Source organism: Mustela putorius, unplaced genomic scaffold, assembly GCF_011764305.1.
Source record: "Mustela putorius furo isolate JIRA1106 unplaced genomic scaffold, ASM1176430v1.1 tig00003913_pilon_pilon_pilon, whole genome shotgun sequence".
Taxonomy (NCBI): domain Eukaryota; kingdom Metazoa; phylum Chordata; class Mammalia; order Carnivora; family Mustelidae; genus Mustela; species Mustela putorius.
Window position 1 is genome coordinate 8734193 of NW_025422060.1, and position 22383 is coordinate 8756575.

Genomic DNA, 22383 nt, shown 5'->3' on the forward strand with positions numbered 1-22383 from the left:
CACTTTCCTTTGGCTTGCTCCAACAACACATGTTTGTTTAACATGTTTGCTATATTTCGAGGGAATAAATTATATCTGTGAAATATTAAGGCCTGGATAATAACCAGTTTTGATGTCATGGTGGTTTTACTATTTACTCCCTTTTTCAGGCACAGAAAACATGCCTGGAAAAATCACAGATTTATAGAAATTCTACTTGGAAGACATCTTGGAGATAGTACAACCCACTTATTTTCTAGATCATAGATAAGAGAACCATGGGTTCAAGAAGTCAGGCAAGTGGCATAAGGCACTCCCTAACCTTTGGGGCACAAGGCGCTGCTGTGTTTGTCGGCTCTGCATGTAAATGATGAGGAGAATGTACTGACTTTTTCTTCTGGTTTTTAAAGGTAGGGTTTCTGGGACACCTGGGGGGCTCAGTGGATTAAGCATCTGCCTTCCGCTCAGGTCATGATCCCAGGGTCCTGGGATCAAGCCCGGTATCGGGTTCCCTACTTAGTGGGGAGCCTGTTTCTCCCTCTCCTTCTGCCTCCTCCCCCTGCTTATGCTCTCTCACTCTCTAATGAATAAGATCTTAAAAAAATAAAAATAAAGTATAAACTAAGGTTTCATGCAATATGAACTTCTGAAGTCATTCCACGAGGTGCTGAGTTCATGCCCTGGCCGGTAAATCTGGAAGCTAAAATACCCACAGTACCAGAGTAAGTTAGGGAACATTCTGGAAGTTCAGGTACTGTCCTGGTCCTCACAACCACCTATAGTCAGAGATGGCTAAGGGGGGGAATAATAAGAGTGATGAGCTAGGAGGGCAGTGGTAGTGACAGGGCCTTACCTACGAGGATCAGGTCACTGGATCAGGACGCTCGCCACCATCCCTGCCGCTACTGGCCTGTGGGCGTTGTGTGGGGTGTGTGGTATGGTGGTGTGACTTCAGGGTGACGATGCTGGGGTTTGGGTAGGCCAATGCCTCAGAGGCTTTTGTTTCCTGTTCTTTCTTAATGGTGATAACCGCCTCCTCTAATGGAGATCTGCTAAAGGAGAATTTTGGGGCTCCCATTTTGAGGCTGACAATATAAAAGTTCTCTTTTCTTTGATACTGTCTTTGAGGCACCACGTTGCCATGATGGTGAGTGCTAAAAAACACACATGGATGGGTAAGCACACTCAGGTTTCCAGAAGACTTGAGATGGCAAAGACAGGAACTGGCACACTGAGCCGGCTGTTGGGTTCCACGATGGGGTTTGTTTCCATCACAGTCCCACAATGCCATTATTATACGTAACATTTGAAGAGGACTGTTCTCCGGTATGAAGGAAGGCATGACACTCTGCTCCTTCCATGCAGCAGACCGAGGAGGCTGCTCTATGACACTTGACAAGTCAGGGATTTCCAGGTCTCCACTGGACAAAGCGGGTTTGACATTCAGGGTCATCGTGATGCTTCTGGCTGACGAGATTTCTACCAGCCTCGACTGTGGTGCACGACTTGACTTGTCAGTTGGCGTCTCTTCTCATCTGCAGACTTACATTCTGCCTTCTGGAATTTCAGCTGCCCTCCTCTGAGGGTTCATGGAGAAGCTGTGTAGTCCTCCCATTATTCGTGCCCTGTGTGCCTCCAATGTAGTGGAGCTGTGTTGGCATTTTTAAGAAACCACCTTTTTAGGGGCGCCTGGGTGGTTCAGTGGGTTAAAGCGTCTGCCTTCGGCTCAGGTCACGATCCCAGGGTCCTGGGATTGAGCCCCACATCGGGCTCTCTGCTCTGTACGGAGCCTGCTTCCTCTTCTCTCTCTGCCGGTCTCTCTGCCTACTTGTGATCTCTGTCAAATAAATAAAATCTTAAAAAAAAAAAAAAAAAAAGAAACCATCTTTTTCCTTGAAGAGATCTTGACTGCCTCATTCCTTCCATCCCTTTTTCCTTCCTTCCTCTATTTATTCATCATGGATTATGTGGGTGGCACTGTGTCACACGCCGGGGAGCATGCAAAGCAAATCTAGAACGTGGTCTCTGCCCCACGGGGCTTGCAGTCTTGTTGAGAAGACAAGAGGTGCGAGCGTAAGTAGGATGGCCACATATCCTGCTTTGTCCAGGACAGTTCAAAATGCCTGTTTTCCTGGTGAAATGATTGAGAGCCACCTCTTCACTCTCCAAAGCAACACGGTTTGGGAAATAAATGATACTGTCATCTTCCACATGAACCATGAGTGGCAGAGCAAAGGGTTGAGATTTATGGGTAAACTATGCAAAGGTAACGTGTGCGACAGGAATGCAGAGAAAGGAGAAATCAGGGCAGGCTGGGACACTGGGGAAAGTCTCATGGTAGAGATCGTGAGATGTGGCCGGACCATGAAGCGCTGGATTGGTCTAAAGAGAGAAGAGCGTGGCAGTCCCAGAACCCAGCATAACTCAGAGTCCATGATGAGGATGTGACCCCTGGGGTACAGTGTCAATGCTGGGCTGGCTCACCTGGTAGGAAGGGACACTGGGACACGTAGTTGTGAGAGAGAACTCCAGTGATGGCGAGTCTGGAAGAGGCCAGAGTTTGGACTTAACGGGCAAAGACGGGTTAGGTGGGGAAATGGTAGGAAATTTGGGTTTGTAAGTAAATGTTACTTGGCCACAGGCTAATACAGCAGGAACTGGAGGGGGAAAGGCAGGGCAGGAGGATATTTACAGAGATCTTTTTCCAGACCATCAAGGCCAAGGGGATGCATGGCTGGATTAGGAGCTTACCAGTGATGAGGGAGTGAAGACAGGACAGACAGGGCTGGGTGAGTAGGCAGGATTAGGGGCAAAGGCAAAAAGGCACCAAAGAAGATTCCGAGTGTTCAAACGTAAAAAGCAGAATGTTGATGTCTCTGCCAACAGTGTGATTGTGAGGGGGTGTTATGTCAGAAGTCCCATGCTACCCTTCAAGGGGTGTGCTGTGTGGGTAAGGAGGACACACCTGACTCTTTCAAAAGAGGCCAGGCCAGGCCCCAAGCCCTGCGATTAAGCCGGCGCGTTCTGCATGTCTTAGTCCCCACCGTCCACTGTCTCATCTGCTCCTGGCTTCTGTGCCCATTTATAATCAGAATCGGCCCCCACTTAGTTGCCTGTGGCTATACTGATAGTCTGGGTGGTGATGAAGAGGTGTGGGAGGGATGTACTTAATGAGTACTGGTTTGTTCTGGGGTCAAAGGCACATGGTTGGTGAGGGGAGGTTCAGGTTCTGAGAGCTACCAGAAGCTGGCCACGGAGAGGCGTCAAGATCTCATCAAGAGCCCGGTGCAAGAAAGAAGAGCCTTTTCCAGGTTACACAGTCAGTGTAACAAGAGACTCAAGTGTTAGGAGCGAGCAGCCGTGGGAAGACGGGATGAGTCCAAGAGGCAGCCTCCCTCTCTTATAAGGGTGCTTTTAACAGGATAGATGCAGCCATGCCTGCTTTTAGACAAAGATGTCTTAAAGGTGGCCAAGATCAATGCCACTTTCAGTTCAATTTTAAATGAAGGTCTATGGATTTTCAAGGGGATTTCTTAATGGAAGCTGACATACACCCTCAATTTTTTTTGCATGGTACTACATGGACTAGAAGTATTCCACGATCGTTAGGGCAGAAATTCATGCGAGTCTCAATTTCTGCATCTCTTAGATTTTGGAGGCATAGCTTGTAGGAGATAGTCAACAACCATTCATGGAACAGAACTGGAACTGTGTCAGGTCACTGGCACCCATGACAGGTCCAGGAGAAAAGCTACAAGGAGTATAACATGACCAGCGGTGGGCTTCCTCTACAAGTCTGCTCCCCTATAGTGGGAAAGAAAACAGAGATGCAGCTTTGTTGCCTTACGATGCTGGTGAGTGCTCTGGATCAGCTACATCATTGAGGAATCCATGCAAAAAAAGATGACAGGCCATGAAAACACCGCTTTCTATTTCCGGGGCCATGGTTGGGCCGTACGGTGCCGCCGTGCAAACCAGGAAGGCACCCCTTCCTCAGGACGTTTTACTTGTGCCTGCCAGGAAACTGTCATAATGAAGAGACAAATCGGCAAAGTCAACAATGGGAAGGTTGCCTGTAATGTTGTGCAATGCACAGTCACGCTGGAGTGGCCCTCTTTGGGCCACAGAAACTTATCTCTTTTGACAGGAGGCTTTTTTTGTCAACCCAGGTGTTAAAATGTGGGTTTTGTAAGAATTCAGTGACTGGGAGTTGGAGTTGGATCCTTGTGGGTTAGCCCACAGCTGTTTCCTGTCCATTCTGTGAGAGGCTGAATAAAGAGCTACGAGAAGCTGCAACCTTCTTAAGAAATATCTCTCCATTTCCACATGCTCCTGATGTAGCAAGCAGATGGATCTGGATTTCTGAGGTAGGCAAGATTCCTTTGTTGAGCTTATGGAAGACCGGTGACAAAGGAGGGACAGAATTCTGACTTGCTGTGGCCACAACCCCCCAAATTCTGACTCCTCAGGTCTGACGGGGAGACAGTCAGAAGCTTGGGAAGAAACTTCTAGAAGTACAGCTCGGGCCGAAAACCCCTGGGGAGTGTTTCCCTGTCATCTACATTCACAGAGTTTAAACACTTCAAGGAAAACAGGTCAGTGAGGACTCAAGGCCCAACAACTCAGAACAGACTTTAAACAGTTCTGGGGGCAAAAGGCTTCCATCCAGTGTTTTATTTAATTTCGGCCTCCTTGAACTTGCCCTGCAGTTAACCTTCTCCACCCCGCTTGCATTTGATCCACTTCTCATCCTTCACGGTCTAGTTCAGAGTCACCTATTCTGCGAGGCCTTCTTTTTCGGGGCTGTCCCTCCTCCGTGCTCTCCCTCCATTCAGTAGTGGGTGCTACTGTGGAGGTTTTGGCATTCTCGTGACTGACCCGGTACTGGAGAAGCAGCCAGGACCACAGCTTTGCTGTCATACATGGTGAAGAAGTTGGCTACACCGAGTGCACCAAACTCGCAATCGAGGAGACTGGCCGTGAGCTTGCCAACAACGGAGAGGACGCTTTCTTCAAGCCTTTACTGAGAAGGCCATACAGAAGACTCTACAGCATTTGTTTAGTGATCCAGATGTGAGAGTTGTGCTGATGTCTGGAAAGGCCTTTCTGCCAGTGATAAACGAGGCCATTATTCAGGTGCAGGCATGTCTGAAAGCGGGACCCTCATGCAACACAACGGATATAAGTAATTCCTAGCCCCAGAGATTCGAAGGACGAGAGCCTTGACATACGCTATTTTCTCATTTGCTCCAGAAGAGAAGTAGGGAAGCCTTCAGAAAAAGGGCTGTTCTTGAAGAACAGAAGAAGGAGACCGAGTTTCACAGGGTGGCTCGTATGTTAGAATCTGCCATCAGCATCAGGAGCTCCATGGCGTGGCTTCCCAAGGGTGGTCTGACACCACCTACGTCACTGTCACCCGCTGTTGCTTGTCCAAAGTCAGATTTCTGGGACTATCCTACACCTACTGAATTAGTCTCTGAGGAGGGCACCCAGAAATCTGAATTTCGGTTCAAAATACTTCAGGTGATCCTGATGCATACTAAAATGTGAGACTCGCTATAGAAGGGGTTGAATATAGGGCTCTCTGCATAGAACGGCCAAGATTCAATACTGCCTATCTGTCACCGGGTCTCCATAAAAAGTGGGAAAATACAACCTCAATAACAACTACGTAAGAGTTCCTGAGCCGGGGACAGCTATGTGTGTGATATAATTATAGAGCTGTTACATGTTATTTTGCTGTTATATATTATGCAGTTTATCCTGTTTTAAGCTGATCTGTTATGTAAAAATATGAACAGATAAATTAACAAATGATTATGCATCTTCCAAAAGGATTCTTGAATTAGAGCATTCATCAATTGGTTTCAATTGCCAAACAGTTCCGCTAGAATTAAATTTATAGACAACTTTGAAAAATTACTTACATGCAGTGTGACTTCCAAGCTCCACGTACTGGAAGAGTCTCAGAAGTGTCTCTTTTCCTTGGGGAGGGGATCGCACTTCTCTTTTCCCTAGCATGATGGGACCGATTCTCACTAGCTTCAGCGGAGCCCTTGCCCTTGAAGTTGCTGAGTAAACTGAGCTATAGCCCTACCCTTTACCCAGAAACTCACTGTGAATGTGCTCTGCATACACAGTAACCGACTAGTCATTTTAAATGACTAGTATAGCCACCTTCCTAGGAATTTATAAAGGATCCAAAAATGCTAAATTTCCAGGCAGAAATTGAAAGTTGGGACACCTTTCTTCTTTCCTTTCAGATACTGCTTGGAGAAGGAAAGGACTGTGCTAGACAGTGGCTCTGGAGCCAGATAGGCCTGGGGCCAAGTCCCAGCTCTACCTTCTACTAGAGGTTTATCCTTAAGTTAGTTACTCAGTTTCTCAGATCTTCTGAAAATGAAGATGAAGATAAAATCACCGACACCATGAGGCTGTTCACACCCAAGCTGATGGCCCATCCTTGATCTTACAGAGAGTTCTCAGGATGCACAGAGGTATCAAGAAATAAATAATAAATCAGAGGCAAATCCCACAACCATATTAATCTCTATCTCTATGAGGTCAAATGAAAAGCAGAATGATGTGCAATAAAATGGAAAATCGAAGTATTTTGAAAGGACTCCTATGGGTCCTTCAAGTCCCCAGAGTTCCGGGATAAAATGTGAGGTTTTGGTGGTCAACTCAGCAGAGTCTCTGAGAGGGCTATGCCAACTCTGGTTGGGCTTTCCATTCTTGCTAGAGGCATAGTTAAGTTTCTGGAGGCCTGCCAGCCGCGGAGGGTTCCCTCTCAGGGAGGCTGTGACCCCCACGGCTAACGTCAGCACTGACTGCCCGCTGGGGGGGCCAGCGTGTATTCATGTGTTGCAGGGAGTAAACTGAGAGCAGTTGGTGGGGTCTTTCACGTGACAGGCATACAGAATTTCCTCTGAAGGCAAGAAGATTCAAGAATCTAGTAGAGTTTGATAGTAATAAAATGTTCTCAACTAATCACCATGAAACTGAATTAAAAACCAGAACCCGGGTCCTAAAAATTGCTTTACAGCAACTGCATTTTCCGAACACAGTCGGAGATCCAAGGATTACATCAATGTTCAGATAATGCTCACTAAGGCAAACTGTACAGTCTCCTGGCATATAGCAAGAATGAACTGGTCTTCAGAGAACGTACCTGGGTCTTGACCTCTATTCTATGTTCTGGCCATGAAATAAGTTCTGAATTCAATCCAAGATACTAAACTCTCCTCAGCCTTAAAATCTAAAGCTCCACTTAATAAGATCATAGGTGCTTCTTTCCAGAGTTAAACTCCAAGTGCTCAGGTAAATGCTTCTAATTAAAGATCCTTTCATCATTAATACTTTGGGTCATATTTATAAATGAATTTTTAATGAATTACCAATAAGTGTTAACCACCATAAAACAGATTAAAATATGTGAAAAGTGTGATCTCTACAAAGACTTATGTCTTAGTTTCAAGATACTGTCATGGGGAATATTAATTATCACTACAAAAAGCCTTGTTAATAATCCCACAATAAATTCTTCTTCTGGGGCGCCTGGGTGGCTCAGTCGTTAAGCGTCTGCCTTTGGCTCAGGTCATGATCCCAGGGTCTTGGAATCGAGCCCCATGTCGGGCTCCCTACTCCTCAGGAAGCCTGTTTCTCCCTCTCCCACTCCCCCTGCCTGTGTTCCCTCTCTTGCTGTGTCTCTCTGTCAATTAAATAAATAAAATCTTAAAAAAAAAAAAAACCCAAACTCTTCTTCAGTCTATGTCTGTTCTTATTTATAACCATATTACAGATTTTCATTTATCTTTTTCCCCCACTCCTGTTTTAACCAGCCCAATGACTTCATTTGAAACAAAATTCAGCCCCTACTGTTATTTTTAGTTGTAGTATCTTATAAAATTGACCAGTCTTTGTAAATTCCTAGGTTGTAGAACTTTTGCATTTATACGGTATTGGTGTATTATCCCTGAAAGGATAGAGGAAGGAGGACAGTACTTAATATTTGGAAAATCTTGTCCAAATCTGTGGCAGACACCAGCAATGACACGAGTGGTTCTGCCTCCTTACATATAAAGATACATATAAAGAAGCCATTTTTTTCACTTGCCTAGATGACACTGATTCAAAAGACTTGGGTTAGGGAAGTAAACTTGCCTTTTTATCTCTACCAATAAATAGCAAGAAAAGCCAGAGAGAGTTACAAGACCTTCAATTACTAGCTACTTTCAAAGACCTCTTTAAATTATAATATGTGTATTAATGAACTTTCTAGTAGAAGTATGGTAATGTATGTAAAGGAAAAACGTACTAAGGAATTAAGAGAGTTGTATCTAAATTTATGCTGAATTTGGGTTTCCTTTTTTTTTTTCCCCCCTCTCACTGGCATTTTATTAACTGGTAGAAATTCACAACATTTTGATGTCAATCATTTCAAATCAGTTGAAGACATTAAGATGGGTATTTCATATAAGAACCATATGTCAATACATGAAGGCCAAAGTCAAGATAAAAAAATAAAAACTCATTTCTGTCCACTCATCCAGCATGTATTGATGGAAACCCCACTATATGTAAAGCTTAGTGAAGCATCAAAGGTAATAAAAAATATTTAAGACAGAGCTTGTCCTCAGGGTGCTTATGAGAAATTACCAGAATAAATCAGGTAAAAATGATGGCTGACCATTGCAAACAATGTCCTTGTAGGAAAGACAAATCTGATACCAGAGTCAAACTCTGAACAAAGATTTCATGGGGGAAAAAAGATAGGAATGTACATAGTAACTTCTGAAGAATGTGACTACAGAGGCTTTTTAGCTTTCTATACATTTCTATGGTTTGGAATTTTTACAAGCATGTACTATTTTTGTAACTAGGGGAAAAAATCTAGATCAAAATACACACATTTATGAGTAAATACTGCAAGGAAACAAGGGAATATATAGTATTTGTTGACTTAAGTTGGTGGCTTATGGTTGGATTTCTCTGTTTTAAAGTGTTCTTGTTGTTTTAATAGAATTTTAATGCCAGATTTAATTCAACAATAAAAGTATATAGAATATTTAATTTCCTTGATTTGAATAATCTGCTTTATTGAAATTAGGAGCAGAAGCCTTGTTACAATTGTTATTTCTAGCTAAAGAGGAGGGCTATGAAGAAAATGAAGGCATATTCTTTATTTCTCTGTGTAATATGCTTTTCAAACTATCGTATGATGACCAGTCTCAAGTGAAAATGGTAGAATAAACCCTATCACTACTTGTAATGACATATTTCATCACCATCTATCATTAGGGTAACTCCTCTACTGTCATTAAAATGGAACATGGTCACTTCCAGTTCCCTAATTTCTAAATTCTTTCATACTGTTATACACTGTCCTGAAAAAAGAAAATTAAAACTATTCCTGGTGACATTTCAATGTGTTTAAAAGCTTCAGCATGAAAAGTGTCATCAACCTTGACCTCATGTTTCTAGAAGGCTCCAGCCACATTAAATGGAAATGGGACCCTTCCTGACTTTAGCTGGTCTCAGTTACATCACTGACCGTTTTTCAAATTCAGTAATCTAGTTTTTAGTGTCACTTCAGGCTGAATCATTCTTTTCAGAAATGACACAGATTGTAGTATCTCTGTAGCTTTTCCTATTTAATACAACTCAACTGTCACTTTAAGTGAAAAAAATTCTGTCAGAGAATGAGAAATTTTCTGTTAGTCAACGCTTGTGTCCTTCTGGCCATGAAAAAGGCTGTTGGGTACTTGCTAACTCCATTTAAAAGTCACATTATTTTGTAAAGTTAATTGTGGGTTTCCAAGTATCCTTTAAGCGCTATTAAATTCATTTACTCATTTCACAAGATAACGGGGAGCAGGAGTGGGGAGGAAGGCACTTCGCGTCCAGTCCCAGGCTGCAACCCCAGAACGATGAAGAACGTCCTTATCAGCAATTCAAGTGTAAATTAAGGCCTGATCTCAAATGCCATTTTCATGGTAGTTGTGTTTATATTTGAGAATTCATTTACGTTCTTTTTTGAAAATAACGCTTAAGGACTTCTATTACATAAAATTACATTTATCAGAGTTCTACATAAGGACTTTTTAAAGTGAAGAAATGGGTTTAGGACGCAGACCTGGATATAAATGAAAAGCTACTCACACAGGTGCCTGCACGCCTACTGTCGCGTGTGGAGCTCGGGTGTGTGTGCACGGTGCCCAGGGGGAGAGACTCACAGTTTTCTCTGCACATAACTCACGTGACTCCGCGCACAGAACCAGAGGGAGCAGAGCAGGCCAGAATTGGGTGCAGATGCACAGGGTTTGGCTTCACTTTTCAATTTCAATTTAAAATGTCTTTACTCTAGAAGCCATGACCTATGTATGTGAAGCAACTTCCGAACTTTGGAAGGAACTGTTTTCCTTTATTTTCCAAAAAACATCAGAGTTTTATCCTTTCAACTAAAAATTGAAGTCAAAATCACATTTTGATGAAGTTCTAAGTTAGAAATTACTAAGAGGAAAGATACTTTCTTCTTAAACACTTAAGGAAAAACTCCTTGGTTCCACAGCAGAACAAACTGGCTCTGAAATCACAATTTTAACAAGCCAGCCTCTCCTTCAAATACCAAATTCTGGTGATATTTGGGGTGCTGAGTTACAGAGCTCATACCCCGAAGCCACACCGGTGTGTAAATTGCCAAGGGCAAATTAAAGTGACCTCTAGCTACGTGACTACAGGTTCCACTGCATCTTTATGAAATGAAGGCAAAGCTTAACAAAGAACCCATAAAATGAAATGACGCACACCAACCTTTGATTGCACCCACAATATTTTGGTCTAGTCCTTTCCGGTTGTCATTGAGTCCTCTTTTCCTCTTCCCATTGGGTAAGGAGTTAGCCAAAGTCTTGTCATCAAAAAATGCACACACCAGCTTTCTAAACAGAAGGCTTCCTGAGCGAGTGTAGTTTGACAATATAGAGTCCAGCTGTGATTTAGGCATGAACACATCAAAGCCTTCAGCAAGTTGCACTTCTGGCTACCAAAAGAACATAAATATTTCATTAAAAGCAACATTTGAAGCATTTGACTTCGGGCATATGCGTAACAAAAAACCCATCGCTAGCTTCTCCAATGTCCGTATCCTATAAACAAGGTGGTTTCGGCTTTGTGCACCAGTGTTTGCAATTTATAAAACCCATGACTAGTTATTACTCACAAAACAAGATGCTCTAATTCCAGCATTAAGTCTCTTCCAAAGCAACGGACAGGAGCATGCTGAAAAGGCATGTTTGTCCTCAGAAACAGTCAAGAGAAGGCAGATCAACTCAAATTCATAGAACTGTAGAGCTACAGGGGGCTTGAGATTTCTAGGTGAAATACTCTCATTTTCTTTTTCTTGAAATGAAGGAACTAAGGTCCAAAGAGATAATAATAAAATGATTTAAAAATAATCTGAATGTACTCAGTGCATTGTACTTGACAGGCTACTTTCTCCTACGTGAAATAATTTCATTTGCCTAAGCACACGAATACGGGCCTACCCAGAGGCCTCTGCTCTTTTACTCTGCCAGTGGTTTTCGGCTGTGGGACTGTATTTTTTTTTCCTCCAGTGAGAACTTATGGAAACTAATCCATAAAATAAATAGACAGGAAGAGCAGGTGCCCCAGGCACTTTGATTCTGCCTCTCACCCCTACCCCGGGAGGAGAACCTGCAGCCAGGTCCCACAGCACAACTCGAAAACCAATGCACCTGTCACCCTGCTTCCCTGTCAGGGATTTTCTGCCTGGGCTGCCGGAGCAGAAGACCTATAAGGCACCTTTCAACTTGGACTCTATGTGGTACAATATGAGCTCAGATGGTGATAATATATTGTCTGTCAGCAGTCTGTGGATGCTTACAGCCTGTCTTTTCCTCCACAACCCAGTGAACACTTCATTTTCAAGTCTTTGCTAACTCCTTCCTTCCCGTGGAGGTGGCCACGTACTCTGACTGCTCTTTATGTGACATACTCACATGGCTGCATTTATTACCCTGGATAATTATTTCTTAGATGTGGCCCTTTCTGATGCCTGCAACTTAAGACTTTGTATCTCCTAGGCCTGGCACATAGTAAGTACTCAATAAATTCTTGAATAGAGAAAAGTTCATTAGTCATAATCTAAACTATTATGTCATTGGCTATTGATTATAACATAACTCTCAAATAGTAACTTTATTTTTAAAAAGATTTTATTTATTTATTTGACAAAGAGAGAAAGATCACAAATAGGCAGAGAGGCAGGTAGAGCGGGGGAAGCAGTCTCCCTGCTGATCAGAGAGCTCGATGCAGGGCTCTATCCCAGGACCCTGAGATCATGACCTGAGGGCAGAGGTCTAACCCACTGAGCCACCCAGGTGCTCCTCAAATAATGACCTTAATACGAAGAAATGCAATTGGTAAATGTTCATTAGGAAAAAGGAAGAAAATCTCACGTAAGTAAGATGTATTATAAAAGCTGATTCTTGGATCATTATACTTAACACTTTGAAAATCTGGTCCTACTTTAGATTTTTAAAACCATATTGGAAACAAGAGGATCTGGGATTTGTTCTTCTCCTGGTGAGTAGGAATTATTAGTTTTATTTGTCCTAGTGCTTCTCAAAAATGCCTAGCACACTATGGTCAGCGTAAAGAGGGCAGTGATTCAGATGATGGGGAAAGTTTAGGCCCTGCCCTTGCCAAATGCTATTCTCGACTGGATTATCCACGACATCTCATTTCTCTGCTTCACTTTGGCTTTCAACTTGTGGTCCCTGGATGCTTGGTAAACATCGTTATGCAAAGAGTGCTTTCAGACTGTTTGCTGAGTTTGGGGTACTGCGGCTGGTAGTGTAGGGGCGTTGCTGGGAGCCAGAGGCTGTGACTCTGACTCCTGTCCCATACCGGGTTCTCCATGCATGTTTGTCGAATGAGTCGATGTGGGAATATTAGATGGAGAGGAGTTTTACCATCATCATCTAAGATGAAGTTTTATTCATAACCAGAATTTTGCTATGCCTATCAATGGCTGCATTCAGACTTTATTCCAAATCAATTGATCTTAGATTTTTGCTAAGTGCTCCTATATCATTTAGAAGCCATTAAAAAAAGGAATCCTAATTTACTTTACAGAAGCAGCTGCATATAGCTATATGGGGGACTAAGGGGGTATAGAAGCTTTTAAAGGTTCAGGAGTCAAAAGGGGAAGACACCAGTCACTCTGGTTCGTACACCCCGTTGAATTCTGATACTATCAACCGGCTGCTTCACACTCAGCCACCTGACCCCAGACTCCCAGAAGCCGCCCAGGACCCACCCGGCAGGACTTGACCCTGGTTTGAGGACTGTGGACCTAATCTAGCCATCAGGCAAAACTGAGCCCCTCCTTTCTTCACAGACTCCGTCTTTTCTAGCAACTATGTTTCCAGCACTTTCCACACTGCATTTCTTTGGTTGGGAGTTTGTGTTTCTCATAAGAATAGGTGTTCTTTTATGCTCAGAGAGCCAAATGCCCTGTTACTGCCCAATAGGTATTTGTCAGAATAAACAAAACACTATGTAAGAATTCATTCAAAATTCATTCATTCAAAAATTGTATTGATTTAGAGACCTTTTGGCCCCATGCAAAGGGAGTATATTTGAGAGCCTGCCATGCCGTGGCTGAGCGGACGGTCTTCCCCGGGGCAGCTCAAGTGCTCGCTCGAGGCGCAGACTGCTTGGAGGGCACTGAACTGAGTCAATACGTATTTATTGTGTGTGTAGCTCCACATGCAGGGGATTTCGGGTTGGGATCCCCAGATGAGATACATGCATAAATATCTGTCATATAAAGTACAAGGTGATAAATGCCACAAGAGAGGTTCAGGGCGTTAGGAAGCATTTGGTGGGTGAGGAGTGAGCGGGGTTGGGGAGGGGCCGGGATGGCATTTTATGAGGGTCTTACAGCAGCATTTAGAAGACAGAGATGCAGTTGCTGTTTCTAGCATTTGCTGCGACTCCTAAAACTGGGTATCTGGAGGTTTCTGTGGAGCCGGGAGACTCCCTATGGGATCATACAGCATGTTGACTTCCGAGACGCTGTCCTAATGCAGAAGCTGGCAGTGCTTCCTAGTCCACTTTCTACTGGCGGACAAAGATTGTTATTTTGAAGTGTTCTTACCAGATCAAGACACGTGAACTTGCCCAGTTAAGAGCCGCGTACAGAGGGGGAAGCTTTCTGACTTATGGCCATAGCAGTGGCAGCAAGAGCAGAGGTTGCTCATGTTTGGCCCCTTCCTGCTCTCCAGCCCTTCCTCTTATGCAGGTTCTTGTAGCTCCTTGAAAGGGGCGCCAATGCCATGTGTACAAGGGCCACAAAGCAACAAACTCCAAAAAAGAGGGTCGCTTTATTTTCTGAGACATGAAGAAAACAAATCTCGAAATTTCACTTCATTTTATAAATAAAATTACCATGGACTACCATGTGATGAGCTGTAACTCTGCACGCATGTTTAAAAACAGGTTAAAACTCCAGTTGTATCGTTGGATCGCCTCTTTTTGCTTACTGCTGCTGGCTTAAACGAGCTCTCTTTGCTTACTAAGGATGGCTGTGATAGAAACCACACTATTCCAAATGAGCATCATTTTACAAACTAGACTTTCTTTGACAGCATCACTCTCCGCTATTCAAGCAAAGACAGGTCTCTAATACACTAACTGACAGATTCTGTTGTTTACTGAGGTAGTTTGAGATTTAAAGGAGGACATCCAAAGTGTGGGGTTGGGGTGGAATTTACGACACTTAGAGTCCTCATCTTAAGAGTTAAGAGTCTGAATTTGTGCTATAAATTTGGGTTTTCATGGATGTCTTGCCCATTTTGGGAACTGCAGCTACTTAGGACCAGAGCATATCAGAGGTTGAATTTTCTTTATCTTGTGGTGGGAGGTCCTCTACTGGGAAATCTGGAGGCAGAAACCACTTGTAGTTATAATGACCCTTAAAAATATTCATGGACTCAGGCCTGGTGGCATTAACTCTCCTGCTTCTCCTTGCACTTCAGTTGAGGCCTTCCTTTGCTTAGTAGAAGTTGAGGGCAGGATCTAGTATGGGTGGAGGATTCCCCTAACCAGGTAAATTAAAAGATTTCCCCCTCAGTCTCTGTGAGTGAGGGTATCATGTGATTCCCTTGTACAATCCAAAGAAACACTTGTAAAGCAATTTTAAAGAGATCATATCAGTGAATCACAGAAGGAACAATTCTGATAGAGGCTATTTTCCAGAAGGTATTATCAATGTTGGATTATAGTATAACATGTAAATAGCTAAATGTGGTCCATGGTTAAAGGAGTAAAAAACAGCTGTGTGAATATTCACACCGTACATTAACCTCAGGTTTTCAATTGCCAGCTAGTAAATTACACACAGTAGTTGGTATACTCTGCTGGCTAGCTAGTTGAGCTTCAGAAAAGGGGTTCTGAAAGGGGCTCAAGAAAAAAACTCAAACAAACCATGAATGAAGAGGCTGGATTCTGGGGAATAAGACTGATTTGGGGGCTGAAAACCCATAACAGAATTTTTAAGATTGTGTAAAGACTATGAATTTAGTCTTTCTGCTCGTAGGACTTCCATATACAATGGTCCTTTATTCTCATTTCGTATTTATTTTGCAGTATTAGATGTATTTCTAGGCAAATGAGCTTTAGTTTATGAAAAGACATTTTTTAAAAACCACAAGAGCCCCTCACAGTGGATTTTATTTTGCTCAAAAATGTTATCTGGTTCGGTTGCTCACAGATGTGATCTGGAAAAACTGAAATCATTTCCTCTAACTCGGGTCTGCTCCAGGTAGGTGAAGCAGGAACCACTATTACTGTTTATTAAATGCAACGCCATCATGATGGCCAGGAAGCTGGGTAGCCATGAGAATACACCAGATCACAAGGCTGGGCTGCCGCAGCCGGTCTGGCTGAGAGCTAGGAGCCTCAGTGTCGAAGGGGCAGAGTCTCCACCTTGGATGAACTATAGCAAGACTCGATTGTAAGGTGAATGCTCGGCAGTAGGTAAAAAATGCTCGGGCAAAAGTTCTAGCTCAACTATATACTAGCGTACATGTAAGGTTGAACTGGATGAAAATGACAAGAAGTCATTAAAGGGCTAAGCCTTTACAGACTTTTGTGTTTGACAAACTTTTGGTAGAACTAAGCATTTAACTTCAGAAAACACAATACAACTTGGCCCCTTGAAATTTCTCCGTGCACTTGCATAATGAGACACTCTAACGTCTTTTAGAGATGTTTTTGTCTTTTTTCTTCCTCAGGTGGTAAATTAATGACTCGAAGCACTATGGCTTGACTTATGCTAAAGATATTTGAACCCAAATGTTGAAGATGTAAGATGTTAGCTACGGCCCTCTTGCTTCTTCAACTCCAGTGCACCTGCTCCTCAGAGAGCCTGTCCTTGACCTTCCAGACAGAGGGCCAGTTCTGCTCTTGAAGGCTCCTCTGCCATCTTCTGACTGCCACAACTAGACCTTCCATTGTATTACACCGTTCCTCTTGCTTCTGTGTTTTCCTCCTATACTCCTTGCAGGTCAAGGGCTGTTTCTTTCACTGAGGTATGCCCCGGAAAATGGAGATGTCATTAACATTTAATTGTTCCTCCATATTCCAAGCCCTAGGCTAACCCACGTGAAGTGGATTTTTCTAACTTTTATTCTCACCCCGCGAAGTGAGTATTTTATTATTCCCAGTTTGCAAATGCAAAAACTAAGGCTTGGAGAGGTCAGATAACTGGTTCAAGATTATCCAGCTAATTAGGGGCAAAGGCACGATTTGAACCCGAACAGTCGGCACTGGAACATCCTTACTTAAGCATATGCTGCCTGAAGTGCAGTGTGTCAGTGAGTAACAGTCACCTGCTTGACTGATTGGCTTTACTAGTTCCCAGTGGGTGACATATTTATTGGGCTAAGAAGGTGTTAAGAAACCAGATTCTGATTTCAGAAGTTACTTCTGTTGAGAGCAGCAATACATTTTAAATTATTTATTTTTGGAAGAATGACTTAGTATAAACATTAATGAAATTATCTTCAGTTAATGAGTAGCCATACATTTATCTTCTGATACCTTTTAAATTTGTATAATCTAGGTTTACTGGAAAGTATTCACAATAATTCCAATAAAGAAAAAAAAGTGCTCTACTATTAAAAATTATCATAAACATATATATGATAATTTTTAATTATTATATGATATACTACATATATATGTACACTACATATATATATATATGCAATCTGGTGTTCTTCAGGCAGGTCGAAACTCTCAAAACCTAAAGGATTGAAGGGAAAGAATATATATATAAATATATGTATATGTATATATACATATATATATATATATATATAGTATTTAAACTTGAAATTCGGTTTTGGGTTTTGGGCTCTTGGTTTGGCATGGTTTGGGTTTGGGGCTCCTGGTTTGGCATCTGCGGAACTTGAATTTTATTTAATGTGCTAATTTAAAATGGGTCAAATATTTCTTCCCCAAAGTAGAAACATTTCTGGCCACTCTATTTTTATAATCACTATTTATTCGTGTATATTATTCATTTACATGTACACTTCAGTTTATTTAACAAATATTTAGATCTGTCCCTATAATATACTCAGCTAGGACTGCTACGGTTCAAAAAAGAACCAATATTTATTGAGTGTTTAAATAATACCAGGAACTATTCAAAGTGCTTCACATAGATGACTTCATGTAACTCTTCCGGCAGGCCAGTTCGAGGAGGTCAGCATTCCTATTATTCCCATTTTATGGAGAGAAAACTGAAGCAAGGGCTCCCTGGCTGAGCTTCTCACAAAGGCAGCCTGATTTCAGATTTCACCATTCGCTTCTCTCCTAGAACCTTCCAAGTAAACAGAACTGCCTTGATCCCACCTTTCTGTTCTCCTCACACAACGATCGTCCTGTGACCAGTTACTGAGTGAGGGTCACATACAGAAACAGAGCTAGAACAGATGCCCAAGTGTGTCACTCAGTGATTAAGGGCGACTGTAGACCTGAGTGTGAGAACCAGCTCAACCTTTCTGGCAGGGACCCTGAGTAGGCTACATAAGCCCTTTATGCCACTGTGTCCTGATCTACGAGGACAGTAATGACACCTCAGAGAGCGGGGATGAAAGCGATTTAAAATTATTGAGCCAAGGTGGGCACACAAATACTATTATTATCATATAGCCCCTGCTCTGGAGAAACTGGCATTCCTTCCTAGAAGGAAGGGAAATCATGTAAATAATTACAGACCAGTATAAAAAGTTCTATAAAAGAGAATTATCTTGGGAGCACCTGGGGGGCTCAGGCGGTTGACCATCTGACTCTTGATCGCAGCTCAGATCATGATCTCAGGGTTTTGAGATCGAGCCCTACATTGGGCTCCATATTCGGTAGGGGGTCTGCTTGAGATTCTCTCTCCCCTCCTCCCTCTGCCCCTGCTGCCTGTGCTCTCTCTCTCCTCCCTCTCCCTGTGCCCCTCCCCACACTCCCATGCATGCACGAGCGCTTATTCGCTCTCTCAAAAAAAAAAAAAAAAAAAAAATTACGCTGGAGCCCAGGGAAGGGGTTAGGGGTAACGAGGAGAGAATGAAGAAATGGGAGTTAAGGTGAAGAGAGGTTTCTAATTAAAGCTGAACCCTAGATCTAAAGTTTCCAAAGTTTATTTTGTATATTGTGCTTCATGCAAATGCAGCTGCTTTGTTGTTTGCAGACTAAGTCACATTTATTGAGTACCTTTTATGTGCCAGGCCCTGCAGGAGGGCAGTCGCACATGCTCTCTATCATTTAATGTTTACAACACTCGGCGGGTCAGTGCTGTTGGCTTTGGTGAGAGCGCAGTGTTTTTACATATCTGAGTAGGGGTAACCATTGTGGCTCAGATGACGGGCAGTCTCCCTGAAAGGCCCTGCACGGCCCCTAGACAAATCTGTATTGGGGTGACCCTAAAAGTCACGGTGCAAAACAGAGGACTTCTTACACTGTGAATGAAAAAAAAATTAATGTGAATTTTTACACCTAACAATGCCGTGAAAGCACAAGTTTTACATGTCTTTTTCTTGTTGCTTCTAGCTCTAATCTTCCTGCCACCGTCCTAAAGACCCAAGAACCTTTTTGCGATACAAACTTACTTGTGCTTCCCATCTGGAGCTGAAGGCCCGCTTCTGCCCTTGCTTCCCCTACATCTCAGTTAACCGAGGGCCTCACCTGGTTATCCAAAAGAGAAATGTGGGGGTTGTTTTCGACCGAGCCACCAAGGCCTCTGTGCACTTCCTAAATGGCTCCTTTCTCTTTCTGCAGGCTCACTGCTCATGTAGACCTTCCCAGACCTGACCGACTCTGTCTTCTTCCTGGTCTCTTGGTCTCTACTATCTTTTCTCCATCTCCCTCTCATCTACAAGGCAGTGCCACTCTCCACTCTTAACACACAGGTGTGATCATTCCTCTACTTGAAACTTGCAATGGCTCCCTAGTGTCCACAAGATGAAGGTCGAGGGTATCGGCATGGCATAGTAGGGCTTTCACTACCTGGCCCCATACTACCTTTGTATCATCATCCACTACCAGTGCTGGTCAGACAGCTGTTCCAGCAGTCTTGGGCCACTTGCCCAATCCTACAGCTTTGGACCTAATCCTCCCATTGCTGGGTACTTCCTAGGGGCCATCTTCAAATCCACAAATTCCCATCCACTTATATATAATCCAATTATATTTCATTTTCTCATATTCACTCTATCGAACAATTCCTACAAGATCACTACGTATTTCCTATTTTCTCCTCTGGATTTCCACCAGATTTAAAAGGACCATGGCTAAGAAATAATAAAGAATAGAAGGGCACCTAAATCTAGATGCCTTTGCACTGATGATTCTGTCCACTAAGGGAGTCAATTCACACACCCTCCCCTGTCCCCCATACCTGCCCTGCCCAGCGACCGTGGAAGCTGGCTCATTAATGCCAGTGAACACCATCTGTGGACAGAACTGCCTCACCCATTGATGGGATTCATTGCACAGAGCTCTTGGCGCCGGTATAGTTTCTGCTGAACAGATGAATTGGATGGTATATCAGCTGGATAATGTAAAGATAATTATCTCTATATATTTTTTGCCTTTAGAAGCATGTTATTCTTCATTCAAAGATAATCAGCATCTAACTGAGTTTTCATGGACAATTCTGAATGTGCTTTGTTTAATTTAACAGCTCTTGTTAGCAAAAATAATTATGAATAAAAGGCAATTTGTTTTTATTTGGCATATAAACAAAATTATGCTGATATTGGTAAAATTCTATTGTTTTATTAGTGTACATAAGACTTTTATCAGATCTTCCTCAATTTACCTCTGAAGTATATTTGGAGCTTAAAAATAAAGAAAGGAGGAAGTTCAGTTATTAGCATGGAAGTGACCCATTTAGGAGATGGGTTACACCATTCGAATGATGGCTCCTGATACATTAGTGTCTATCAGAAAAGAACTCTTGGAATGTTCAAGAAAAATATAAAAGTTTTACGAAAACTGCTTAAGATGGAATGTACTTTGTGTCATGGAATAATTCACCTCTGTTTCCAAATATGTGATCTATCTGTGTTTTGAAACCGGGGCCTTAGTTGCAGTAAGCATATGATATAATCAAATCAGCTGACTGGCCTGGGGTAGAACATTATCAACATTAGTGATTTTTTTTGAAGTTTAGTTTTGAGTTGATAAGACCTGTTTCATAATTTTAGCATGCGTTCAAAGATAAAAAACAAAAACAAAAACAAAAACAAGAAAACCCTTTCACACTAAGGACTGGGCAAAAGTTCAAATGACTTTCTAGTCTAAGAATGTCACCTCCCTTTAGTAAAGACCCAATGTGGATACATACTAGCAAACTGCAATTTCAAAGGGAACACTTTTTTTTTTTAATAGCAATTATTTTTTATTTAAAGTTTAAAAGGTAGGGCTGAACTCCAATCCCATATAGGCTTGTGGGTGTTCTCAGCAGGATTCTCATCCTATGCAAACTGATAATAATAGATCACTCATTCTTGTTTATTTTAAGAACTCCCCCAACAAGATGGGGCTCGCATCCATGTACTTAGATAAAGATGTTGTGAAAAGCGTGTGCAGTTGCAAAGATGCATATTCTTAAAGACATGAGTTTATGATCATAGGGCTATAAAATGGCTGGTCGGATGGATATCTTAGATGTCATCCAACATCTGGGACTGCACCAACTTTCTAGCTAGGATATTAAAATAGAAAAACCTTTGCAGAGCGTTAACCTATCATTACACAGAGTAAATGGCATGGCACTGCGACCTAATTAGCAGTGTGGCTTGCATCTGTAAAATAGAATTAGCACTACTGCTCTTTTTCTTTATTATTAGTTTGTGTTTCTAGAAAGGTGTGACCTTATCTGTAAGGCTCTGTTCATTTATGCCCATTTACAAAGGATTTAATTATGTTCCTTTAGCTCTCTACGATGAGGAAATTGAAAACGGCCACATCAGAATTAAAACTGTTCAAGAAATTAGTAGCTGATTATTTACTCCATCAGCCTCCGTGCAGGGATAAATGCTGGAGGCAGGTTCAAATAGAGAAAGTAGAAGATTTGGGGAAGAGAAAATTCTAGGCAAGGAAATTATTGATAGTCTTCCTTTCCTCTTTCCCACATATCTTTTGCAAGTTTCTTTAGTGTTCTTGCGAGGAACCAGCTACGGAGAAAGTGTACAATGCTACAAAATTCCTGCAAGTGACGTCAGCTTAGTGTCAGCCGCGAGAGAACATAGACTTACATCTGAGGCAGGCGACTCCAGGACAATGCCGAATCCCAGCACGCGGTTCTCCCCGGCAGAGGGGGGCTCGGCAGCCTGGGGGCCAGGCTGCTCAGAGGCCCCGGCTGTCTTCTTCTCCATTTCTAACACGCCAGGCTTCTGCCTCACGGTCAGAGGTTCAACGGTCTTTGGGGGCACTTTTTTCTTTTTATTTCTCTTGCGTGAGACAGCAGTTCGCTGGGAGCATATAAGGGAAATTGGGGGTTGTTGTCTGTTTTGGGTTCCAACTGTGGAGAATGAACAAAAATAGGGTACAGGCACCTGAGTCTAACTTAGGAGAAATTATCACCCATCTACATGTTCCACAAGCTGAGACTGAAACAGGGTTCAGTCAAGGAAGCAGACCAAAGGCAATCTCCCGTGGGACCTGTAGGTCACCAAAGGTGGTCTCTGGAGCATTGTCGAGTTGTACACGCAGGAGAGTAACCCAGAGAAAACTCTGTCCCCCACGCTGGTAAATGATGACACTGACTGCTGCAGCTGGGCTCCGGGGAAGAGAGGGTTGATGAGCCGTAGGAAAATA

General features: G+C 42.7%; 1 protein-coding gene across 10 annotated transcripts in view; it reads right to left on the minus strand.

The window, feature by feature from the left end:
• The window catches only part of BEND7 (BEN domain containing 7), a 79222-nt gene that overhangs the window by 24199 nt on the left and 32640 nt on the right, over positions 1 to 22383 (minus strand). For all 10 annotated transcript variants that reach the window (XM_045069166.1, XM_045069162.1, XM_045069158.1 and 7 more), the window contains 2 exons: positions 21822 to 22087; positions 10792 to 11017 (listed from right to left, as the gene is read on the minus strand). In XM_045069166.1, coding sequence (XP_044925101.1) covers positions 10792 to 11017; positions 21822 to 22087 — 492 coding nt within the window. The remainder of the gene's footprint in view (positions 1 to 10791; positions 11018 to 21821; positions 22088 to 22383) is intronic.